Raw genomic sequence first — 12,024 nt, 5'->3', positions numbered from 1 at the left:
GTGATATATGCTTAAAATTATAGCTGAAAGCCTTATTCAACTTGAAAGAGCCAGTAAGCTGCATTTTCAGCGTCTCATGCCACAACACAAACAACTGCCTTCACGCTTTTCACATTATCAACTGCAAAGTGTCAGAAAGCACAACAAACAAAAGGCAAAAGGTGTTTTCGAGCTGAAAACAAAATAAAAATACAGAAAAGCATAGGTATTATTACAACAAGACTCATTTTAAATGTCTTCAATGAGTTTGTCAGGAAAATACCACAATTATTAAGTTCTCAGCACTGTTTTTATAATGCTGTGTATTACACACTATTGTCATCTATATTGCAAACAGTGATTCTCCAATCAGTTTTAATCAATCGAGAAATACCTCTGCATTCTGTTTGAAAAACAACGCTGTTCTTTGGTGAATAAAGTACATCTGTGAACAGTGTATTTGTGATGTAAATGCACAGTCATCCATCTATCTTTCTGGTTTCTGTGGTCCAAGTCTGTGCTGCTGGGGCAGTCACCTAAGCAGCATCATGCTGTAAGATGTCAAGGTGTTCCAAGGTCAGATGGGATGTATAACCTTTACAGTGTTCTGGGTCTGCCTGGGGTCTACTTCCAGACAGAACTGGCTGAAAAATTACTGAAAGAAATATTTGAGAGGCAATGTGCTCAGATGACTTAATGCGTTCTGGCCAGAATAATGTATACCAACATGCCCAGTGTCAATTTCATTTAGGTGACAATAAGGGAATTGTGGCAGATACAACCCTTCTAACACATAGTGCCCATAGTTTTGTTATGACTTGGGAATGTATGGCTGCTAATGGAACTGGCACACTGGCTTTTATGGATGGTTTCACTCCTGACAGAAGCAACAGGGTTGTGTGTTCAGATTAAGCCAAAAAACATCCCAACCCAATGGATGATGTCTCATCACTCAGCAAGACAACAATCCTAGACCTGCCAGGAGCTGTCAGGACCCTGTCAGGGTGAACAGGTGGAATATCTTTGTATATCTTAATCTTTCACCTGATCTGAAGCCAGCTGATCCTAATTCCAGACTAAAGGGAGGCAGGGCGACCTGACAACAACCAAGGTGGCTGCAGCAAAGCCCTGGAGGAGGGTTCGCTGCAGCCAGCGAATGTACAGAGCATCTGCGAGTGCATGTGGATCTAAGACCTCAGGCAGGATTTTCAAGATGATGCTAACTGTGAGGATTTTATTCGGCATCATCTGTAGCTGTTGAATTACCTCAAAAGTGCTCTATCACCCACAATTCTTTCTAATAATGATGTGAATGCACTCAAATGAAAGTTGACACACACAATCTGAAGAAGAAGAAAAAAAAAAACCTTAATTATCCAAGCATTTAAAATCTAGACTGTATGTATGTTTGTACCTTGAGGCCATCAGCAGGTGAACAGCTGAGAAGAACCAGGTTGTCCCTGTGCATGTTCGTTGGAGTCCAGGGCCAGACTTCCTCATCAGACTCATCGAGCTTCTTCCAGCAGACTGCGACATCCTGTAGACGGTTGAGATCCACCTGTCTGTCGAGCCTGTGACTCCATCCGCTGACCTCCACGCACATCACCTGGAGATGGAAACACAAATTCAGACAGTATTTAGACAGGGCGACACAGGCAAACACATCTTTGAGAAAGGAAAGTCATCAGACTGTCGGAACCAGATTCACCCATTTGAATTCACCAGCCTGACCTGTCTGAACACCTTAGGCCTCTGAAACTTCTTCGGCCCCGACCATTATTCTCCTGTCCTTCCTTGATTCTGTTTGTGTTGATGTTTGAGGTTGTTTTTTATCTTACATTATTAATGTCTCTGTGTTTTGTTCAGTCAGGCCTGTTGTTTTAGTGATGTGCATATTTTTGGGAAGGTCTGCCACGCTCTACAGGCCACAACAAAGAGACGCACGGTAATGAGCTCTCGTGGCGCTTGGGGCACACATGCTAACAGAGAAACCCACACACACACGCATGAATGCATGCATGTATACACACAAGTACGTACATAAAAATGGCATATAAACACACACTTATATATACATAATCAGGGCAAACACACACACTGCTTAGCAATGCTCTAACTAAAAGCACTTTTTAAAGCAAAAAAAAAAAAAAAATGCAGGTCTTACACTGTGACTTTGTCTTTCATGTACACAACAGCTCATACCCTTTGCGCACACACACACACACACACACAGGCTCACATATGCAGTCCAATATCCACTCAAGCCTTTCATACACTCTTTATCTCCAGTCACACTTACTAGCACAATACACCAGCTATCAGAGCCGATGGCAAAAATGCATACATTAGGAGACACCCACACCCTCACATACATGTGTCCATGACCTTTGTCATGATGCAGAAGAGTGGCTTGGACCTGACAGACTGATGGAGGACAGAGGTGAAGGAGGAAGCAGAAGGATGAATAAGGGGTGGTAATGTAGAAAAAGCAGATTGTTTGGATTCAGACAGAAGGATAAGAAAGAATGAAGAGGGGGGTGACAGCTTCAGGGAAATGGGAATAGAAGAACAAATCATGCTTGAATGAAGGGATGAATGAAGGACAAAACAAGAAGCATACATAAGGAGAGAAAAAGGTAGAATAATTGTATTTTTTAGTAATCGATCAATTGGAGGTTTGTGTCAAAATAAATATTTGAAAGCCGGGAAAAGAGCAGTCAGATGTAAAATCAAAATCCCACTAAGTAGCTACGTTGTTAAAAGTAGGAATTTGGGAATGTTTTTAGAAATTAAATAAAAAAACATAATCCTCAATACAGAAATGGTTTAAAAGCCCAAGAAGATGCAGAAATTAGTATATTGACAAGCTGTACTGTATGAGTAGAGCAGATTTTAGGTTCAGTGGTCCATGTCTGGTCTTCTTGTTCTCTTGGGGTAGAATTTGCTTTAGACACAAAATACACAGACGAATAAAAATGATGGAACAACATCTGATGATAAAGGGAACAAAGAGTTGTCCCAAACAGCTGAACGGGAGATCACTAACAGATTAGAAATGGGAGTGGGGGAAAAAAAAAAAATAAAAATCTGAAAATCAGTGGGTTAATAACACACTCTATCTCTACCTCCCATACACCCCTCCATCCCTACCCATCTTTTTCCTCTTCTAATTTTTTTCTGCTGGTGTTTGCTGGTCAGCAATAATCAAAAACCACTTTCTGTGGGCCGGATTAGTTTAGCCTCCCCCTCAATGCCCCCCACTCTCCCTTCTCCAGCTTAGCCCACTGGACCAGGGCGATGTGTATGTGCTTGTGGGTGTTTGTGATGGGGGATGGGTAGTTGAGCGTGCGTGTGCACACGTCTGTGTATGTTGCAGGTTGCATGCACATGCATTGACAGAGGTGTGGGATGGTGGTTGAATGGATGAGCATGCGTTAAGGTGGTGGTGGGGAGGGCATCTTATCTGGACTTGCTTCTGGAGACAGACGCACAGCAGGAACTATTGCCTTTATACACACCAACATGCACATGCACCCACGCACCCACACACACTTTCACAAAAGGGCCTGGCAGTAATGTGATAATACTAGGGTTAGTGGTTGGCCAGCTAGCAAAGGAGGACACAGTGAGGTTTTGTTTTGGGGAGGGAGAGACAGGGCAACACATAATCAGACCTGTTACTAACACCCATAAAAACAACTCCTCTCTATACACAGCTTGATGAGAGATTAATAGACAGAAAAGGGAGAGATGTAGGGCATTAGAGGCAGGCAGGCCACATTGATCACACAGTAAAATTTGTTGTTCTGTGGTGATCACAGTGAAACTACCTGTTGTGCACAAAGATACTAACAGAAAGTAGACAAGACCAGTTTTGTAAAAATATTGTTTTGGGCCATCATTACAGCCAGATTTTATTCCAGAAACACTGGAGGCAATTTCAAAACATGGAAGGAGACAAAGTATGAATGTTTAGTTGGATTTCTTTGGGAAATACTGACTGAATACATTTTAAGAGTTAAGGGAGAAGTTTTTTCCTTATCATTACAGCTGACACATTACATAAAATGCATCATCATCATATAGAAGCTGACAGTAAACATTTAAATAGTTCCTACACTGACGAACTTGGTATTTTGTCATCCAGAGGATGTGCCTCCCATTACGTAAATAAGTTATGTGAATTATTTTCAACAAAACCACTTTAAACTGTAGTTTAATGTGGGGTGCTTTGAAGCTTTTATACAGTATGTTATATATTGTTGAAGACAGGCAGAGGTTGTTGAAAGGCTGACTAGCACAGAGTGTGTTGTAAGGAGAAAGGGCTTAATAACAAAAACACATAATTCAAACAGACTTGGTGACAAAGCTTTGCTATGTTTGGATTATGTTTGGGTGTTACTGTTAGTTATTTTGACCATTCATGTAGACTGCTGCTGTTGACAGAAATATGAGGCTAGAAGAGGTTGAATGGGAAATAAATGCAAGAAAAATCATCAGCTATTAGGTAGGATGAACAAAGTAGTCAGTTTCTTAGATTCATCCTTCTTTTGTTTTCTATTTCTCTCTCTGTTACAAACACCAAGCTTAACACACGCATTACTTGTGCTTTTACTGCAAGGCTCCATCCATTCCTTCTACTGTACCTTCACTTCTGAGGGGGAGAGTTTGTCTGTTCGCCTGCTGCTCTCTGAGGAATCTTGGTTCTTTCTGTTGAGGTAGACTGCAGCCACTTGGCTCTGCTCCAGGAAGGACAGCAAAATCAGCCTGTCGCTCAGCACCGCTGGGGATAACATCACCACACATCACAATCAGAAATAAATGTATTAATGCCTGGAGGGAAATTCAATTCATGTTATAATTAAAATAAAAGAACAACAACAAAATGATATTCTCAAACACTCATTGACTTATTAGCTTTGATAAAGTAAATCTGGACACCAGACAGTATATTAACTTAATTTAAACTTGGATTTAATAGAACTGTCACTTGAGTCCAAGGGGAATGAAAATCTAGAGGGTTTTTAATTATAGGAAGCTGATGGTTTTATAAGAACATGGCTGACGATAGCCAAATATCGTCTACAGGTTTTCACCAAACAGCCCATAGAGGTTGAAAGAAGCTGCTGTACTTGACTATCACATCAGTGCAGTGCACTACAATGCCATATATCATTATTTATATGATCACTTTCAGGATCATTTTGATTAATTAGTAGCAGGGGGATAGAACTTCGGGCTTTTTGCATCTCTTTCATTCTTTCTTCTTCCTCATCTCTTCTTTCTGTCTAGTTTCCCGGTCTCCTTCCACCTTCCCTCATCCTCCTATCTCTTTTCCACCGCTTCTTTGTATCTCCTTCGTCTCCTGTTCTCTTGTCTCCTCCTGTCAGCATACTGCAGGCTGTGAGGCCTTTTTGTGCTAGAAACTTGATCCTGTTCAACTCTTCAGGAGCTGCATGGAAACGCTGATTAGCAATTAAGCCCCCCTCTCCTTCAAATTAATCTGTTTATGAAACCAATTAAATGGAAAGGAAGGGGGGTTGTTCAACATGTCTCTCAGATATCCTGCTTTGAGTTGAACGAGTAAGGCTGCACCCCGAGATTTAGAAATCTAACCAGCAATTAACCATGGCATGTGTGTATTTATAAATGTGTGGGTATTGGTATGATTACACTTCAAATCATCCTGTTGTGTGAAAATTTCAAATTAATATGCAAATATTCATGAAGGAAGTAAAACATCTCTTGAAAAAAAATAAATAAAATAAATATATATATATATATATATATATATATATATATATATATATATATATATATATATATATATATATATATAAAAAACTAGCATCTTAAATCAGGTCAATTCAGCTGGTCTGTCCCTATGTTGAAATTGGATTGGAAAGCATTTGTAATAAAAACTGGTTCAGGGTTTAAATTGATACAAAATACAGCCATTAATGTTGCCTTTGCTTTCAAAAACATTTAATGCAACGGTAAGCGTCTTTGTAATAGATTACAGACAAATCAAGTTAAACGCAGTTTAGTATTGATCTCTATGGGTGTCTATAAACGGGATTAGGATTAATCCCATTCATTCCCAAATGAAGGAGGGGATATGAAACCAGGCTGTCGCAATCTGGGACCAGGTGGCTGATTTGGAATAAAGGCCCAGACCTTTATGACCCACAGTGATACACTTCTTCAGACACACACTGGCACATACATAACCCAGAGATACACGCATGGATAGTTACAACATGCAAGTCCCAAAACACGTCATGCATGTACAATAACAAAAATATCTATCCACACTGTGAAGTTTACATTCACAGCCACACCATGTATTATAGCATGTACACAATCACGCCTCAAACACACACATGCACACGCACACACACACACACACAGACGGCCACATACAGACACACACAGACAGACATACACAAAGATCGACTAAATCCATTTAATGTCATCTCCTCAGTAGCATGTTGACATAAGAGGCCAATGGGCTTAACCAAAGCACATTTTAACATGGGTAAATGAAACCGGCTATGAAAAATCACTTAAGGATGCTTAATCGTGGAGCATATGTGCAACTTGGCCCAGGCATAAGCCAAAGGAAAGCTGTAATACTTTGATGGTGTAAAATATATGTAATCTACTGCTCAGTATGATGCAACCAAGGCTCCTGGTAGGAACACGCATGTAACCAGTATTGATGGAACAAACTTTATGGAATGACACTAAACCTGCTTTGTCACATTGTGAAACAAAAACAAACCTTACTGCTATTGCTTATTTTCACAGAGGGGCAAACACACCAAACGTTAATCCAGTCCATCAAAAAGTGGCAAATTTTGTTTAGGAAAGTTGTCACTTACTGTTACAGAAAATGTATAATAAATAGAAAATGTATTTATGACACAGTCTAATTTGTTTTATATCATGATTGATAGTAAATTATCTTTGGGATTGAATTTATGGTTTTGAATAAAATCACTTATGGCGCTGGGAAGTGGTAATAGGTGTTTTTATTATTATTATTGGTACACAAAATGATGATTTGATGAATCCAAAAATAATCAGCAGACCGACTGATGATAAAAAGCAATTGTTAGTTTGATCCCTATAGATCCCTTCATTGTATACAAACATTCCGAGCCTAGCGAGAATGTGCGCGCAGCTTGGGGCCAGAAAATCAGAGCACATAGAAGAGAGCATGGATGTCGACGATTCTCCACCAAATTATTCGGATTATTCAGAATATGCGCTTTCGTTGTCCATTAAGGACCGCGAGGAATACCTCAAAAGATTACTACTAGCCGACGGCTAACTATTAGCTAGCTACCTACATCCACCACAAAAATAACTTTAGGCAGCATACGTTTCATAGGTATTGACAGACGATTTTCCGTGAAATCCAGGCTTTTCAGCGTAATCTAACAGAAAGGGTTGATAAATGATAATTTATCTGAGATGCAGTGAGAACAACAAACTGAGCCTCTTTGACTGCCGTAAAGCACATCAGAAGTCCGACTGGATGGAGTGTTGATTGACAATAGCTTTGCCCAGTCAGAATCCAGGAAAGTCGTAAATTTGCTTAAATTTTTTTAAGACAAATTTGACAGTATAGCAACCAAAACAGCACAGATCTTCATTATATATTGTGTGTTTAGGTAAGTTAGACCAACGGAATGGCCCTTAGGCATTTAACTGTCCTGTTCTCCCACAGACTGTGAGAGAGTTCAGTGGTTTTCTGACCCCAAGCTGCGTACGCATATTTCTGTGACATTGCACTCGAAGGGGTCCATATTTGACTTTTATACTTCTTGCGTTGCAAGTGATTGACTAGAATTATATAAAGTTATTATATAAAGTACAGATGATATTAAGACACACACAATGCATACACACGCACACGCACGCGCGCGCACACACACACACACACACACACATACTGATACTTACAATGGTTACTTTGATTGCAATACTGAACTCTTTCAATAATTGTACTTTGCAAATGTGGTGAACAGTATAATATGGTCTGGCTCTCTACTCTTAATTGTCTCAAGCTAATTTAACAAGTGACAGATGTGAGAACAGCCTCTAACCTACCGAATCAACCCTCCCAACACACACATGCACACACACACCAACACAATCCCCGGAACCCACCCTCTCACAACCATTACTCTAATAATTAGTGCTTCTGAGGCTTTGAATGGAGCACAGCGGGAGGTGAGTGGGTGTATTTGTACTTGGGTTTGTGTGGTTGTGCAGGTGTGTAACTCTCTGTGTCATTGTGTGCCTGCATGCTCCAGTATGTGCTTGCAAATGTGAATGGACATAGAGTAAGTACTTGTTGATCTACATAAAAAATAACAAAACAAAAACAAAAAACAAAACAAAAAAAAAACAAAAACAAAATCTGAGTGTTTTGTAATTACCTATGTATTCATGTGAGTAGGTGTGTGTATGCCAGTATGTGTGCATGTGAGAGGGTATGTGAGTGCGTTCACTATGGGGGCTTTATCAGGTGTCTGGAGACCCTGGGCGGAAGCAGGGAGGGAGGTGTTATGAACAAATAATTGATACAGAAAGAAAGAAATAATTAGCAGATTTGGGCTGGTGTCCACGGCCCCTTGTTCTCTCCTGCCTGGTCTGCTGAGCGAGAGAGCACAGCGCGAGGGGGGCAGTACTCCCTGGAGGAACGCGCGATGGTGGAAAAACACTGATGGATGCTCTTAAGGGAAGGCCCCTGGACAGACACAGCACAAAAGGATTTGCCCGCAATTAGCTAGCAGGGCCACCATGGTCACCTGTGGCACCTGCTATGTCTGATTGTAGACAGAGCAGGTTTAAGTGAGTGTTTATGTGACAAAGTGAGGAGTGAGAGTGTGTGTGTGTGTGTGTGTGTGTGTGTGTGTGTGTGTGTGTGTGTGTGTGTGTGTGTGTGTGTGTGTGTGTGTGTGTGTGTGTGTGTGTGTGTGTGCGTGCGCGCGCGCGTGTGTGTAGAGCAGGTGTAAGTACAGTAGTAGACTGTGTAACATGTACTGTATGTGTTTGTGTTGTAGCTGGTTTGGAGGTTTTAAAATATTGAATATTTAAATGCAAATATTTCTGTTTGTCTATGTTATGTTTTGTAGATAGGTTGCTTAACCAAACAAGAATGATTGTGTGCTTAAATCTGCTTAAACCACAGTGAAACTTCTGGAATATTTCAACCACATAAAAACCAAAATTTAATTCAGTGAATGCAAAAAAAAAAAAAAAAAAAAAAAAAAAAAAGAGGAATTCATTACTGTGATAATAGGTGTGTTGGTTATGCAACAGCCCCAGTCAACATCAACATCACTTAAGTTAGGAACTTCACATTCAAAAATGTATTACAACTTTACTGGAAACAAATTAATTATTACATATCAAAGGCGTGTATCTTCGTGTAACCATGTAACAAACCATCAGTGATGGTGTCGGCTGGCAGACGGCCCACAAGAGTGCGGTCAACACATACTTGTTCAAGTTGAGGTCCATTTAGGGTCAGGGTCACCAGCACACCACTGCTCAGCATGAACTGCAGGGTAATCCCCCCCCCCACCAAAACACACACAGTTTTGGTTAATTTGTTTCATACGTGCTAAAGTTGTTAAAACTAAACCAAAATACTGCTGTTACACAAAGAGACCAGACGAAAGTATATTTCCTCCTGGTTCAAAACTACATACAGATACAGAAATACAGGGATTGTTGGTTATAGTAGATTACGAAAGCTCACTTAATATTGTTCTCCTGGTTTTCTGTTCTTTAATCTTGTCTCATGTCTGTGTCTGAAAAAAGGGCCTGACCTCTCTTCTCTTCCTGAGGTTTTTTGTAATATCGGGGAGGAATTTGTATTATTAGAATAGAGAGTCTAAGGCTAGAGGAAATTGTGTTCTCTAGAGATTTGAAAGCTCATTTAGACACATTCATAATATTGTCTTGTATAAATTTAGCTGCCTTAAACAAAATCTCAGACTAACTTGAATAACAGAAGCAATCATTATTTAATAAGCTCATTGATCATTAAAAAAAATCTCACTTTGTCTCATCAAAAATAAGTGGCAAGCAACAAAAGAATTAGTCTTCAAAGGGTCAAAGGATCAAACCAGGAAACAAACAGTGAGATTCTGCCACTACCTGAACCTGGAAGGTGTGTGTGTGTGTGTGCGTTTGCAGAATGTGGTGGGCTGAAGAAGGTGTGTACCTGGCAGCAATGCTTATTCCTCCATCTGGTATGAACACAGGTGTTGGTCTGCAACAGTTCCTGAATGAACATGGTGGATAAACAGAAAAAGACAGAGGGACAGTGAGAGGACAGAAAACAGAGAGTCCAACCACCTCAACTCAATCCGAGAACACAAAAAGACAATCGCAATGCAGTTCGGAGGCTTAAGGAAACATGGGTTTCAACCTGTAATTTTGACAATAAACACAAAAAAAACTATTCAGAACGTTTCCATACTTTCATACTTGCATTAATTATCTTGGCAGGACACAGTATGGAACACTTGTCGCCACAGGTGGCCTCTGCAGCAGTTCCTGCTCACAGTGGCAGAGAGTTGAAAGAGGATGCAGGTAAGGGTTGCTCTGTGTGTGTGTGTGTGTGTGTGTGTGTGTGTATGGTTGGTCATTCCTGCCACATTCCAAACCCAGCTGGGGTGATTGGATGGGAGGAGAGAGGGACGGAAAGGGAGGAGGAGGGTGGGTTGTGGAGGTGAACTGGGGTGTTTCTCGTTCCAGACAATGGTTACGGGTGAGAGGAGGGAGGTAGAAGGGTGGATTGGTTGGACTCTGTGTGAGTGAGTGTGTGTGTGTGTGTGTGTGTGTGTGTGTGTGTATAACAGCCACAGACAGGTTCCAGCAAACAAAGCTAGGTCTGTACTGCCACAAGTACAGAGGGGAAGAGAGGGGGAGGAAAGGGCAGAGGAAGAGGGGGATGAATGAAGGGAAAGGAAAGGAAGGAGGAAGAAAAGGAGGGAGGAAGAGAAGGGATGAGGGGGAAGCCTGCAGCCCCCTGATCCCCTCAAATATCCCCCTCGATGACAGAGCTCGGCCAAAAGAGAGGTGATGAGAGAGTAGAGTGAGAGAGAAGAACAAACGGGAACGACAGGGAGAGTGAAGGGAGAGGGAGAAAAGAGAGAGAATGCCCCTATTTGTTAATCAATCGGCCGTTTCGGAAAGGGAAAACTCTGAAAATCCCCCGAGGCTGGAAGAAGATGGGGGAAGCTGTGAGGGATGGTGGGGTAGGGGCAGAACCGAATAGGCGGGTACCTCAAGCTCCTTCAGCGAATCGCGAAGCTTCTCTGGTCGGCGGTTCCTGGGGATCCATGAATGGCCTCGAGCTATGGAATAAAACACGAGAGGAATCAGAGGATCATGTGACTTGAACTTTTAAACATGAACACGGGGGTGATCATTTTTTAAAGAAAGGTACTCATGGGAATTAAGAAGTCCGGAAAGGGAGAAAGGGTTGAACTTCATATCTGGACTGGGATCTTAATGTGAAGAAGGGGTGATTGCCAAATAAAGGGTGGTGACAAGACACTCAAGTGGAATAAAGAGATGCAGATACACAAGGAAGGCTTTCCTAAATGCAATGCTCAATCTGTTCATGAATGAAAGCAGAAAGCTTTTAGCTCCATTTCAACAGCTGAAGTCTCAATAAATGCCAAAAGAGTTCTTATTAATCAATTGGTCAATCAAAAGAACATAATCTATCAGTTGTTCAAGTCATAAGAAAAGCACAAAACTCAACAGCAATAACCGGATCGCCCATGAGCTGGAGATTCACATGATTACATTGTGGTCTGTTTTGAATTATTTCTGAGATGAAGTTTAAATATTGTTTCCTATTGGACAGGTTCTGGACAAAATGAAGCGTTGTGACATGCACCTTAAGGTGCCCTGTCATACATTTTTGCAATACATACTGCATGCAACCTATGACTATAGAACTTTGGCATTCATACGCTGCATAGTTGAAGTTGCAAGCTTTACATTTGG

At 41.0% G+C, this 12,024-nt stretch overlaps 1 protein-coding gene across 2 annotated transcripts in view; it reads right to left on the bottom strand.

Moving 5' to 3' along the window:
• The window catches only part of wdpcp (WD repeat containing planar cell polarity effector), a 70,309-nt gene that overhangs the window by 31,043 nt on the left and 27,242 nt on the right, over window positions 1-12,024 (bottom strand). For both annotated transcript variants that reach the window (XM_029520942.1, XM_029520943.1), the window contains exons 5-9: window positions 11,293-11,363; window positions 10,226-10,285; window positions 9,442-9,556; window positions 4,626-4,762; window positions 1,394-1,585 (exon numbers count right to left, since the gene is read on the bottom strand). In XM_029520942.1, the coding sequence (XP_029376802.1) occupies window positions 1,394-1,585; window positions 4,626-4,762; window positions 9,442-9,556; window positions 10,226-10,285; window positions 11,293-11,363 (575 nt within the window). The remainder of the gene's footprint in view (window positions 1-1,393; window positions 1,586-4,625; window positions 4,763-9,441; window positions 9,557-10,225; window positions 10,286-11,292; window positions 11,364-12,024) is intronic.

This window comes from Echeneis naucrates, chromosome 15 (assembly GCF_900963305.1).
Source record: "Echeneis naucrates chromosome 15, fEcheNa1.1, whole genome shotgun sequence".
Taxonomy (NCBI): Eukaryota; Metazoa; Chordata; class Actinopteri; order Carangiformes; family Echeneidae; genus Echeneis; species Echeneis naucrates.
Note: the sequence above shows the minus strand (reverse complement) of the source record. Positions and strands in the feature narration are given on the sequence as shown.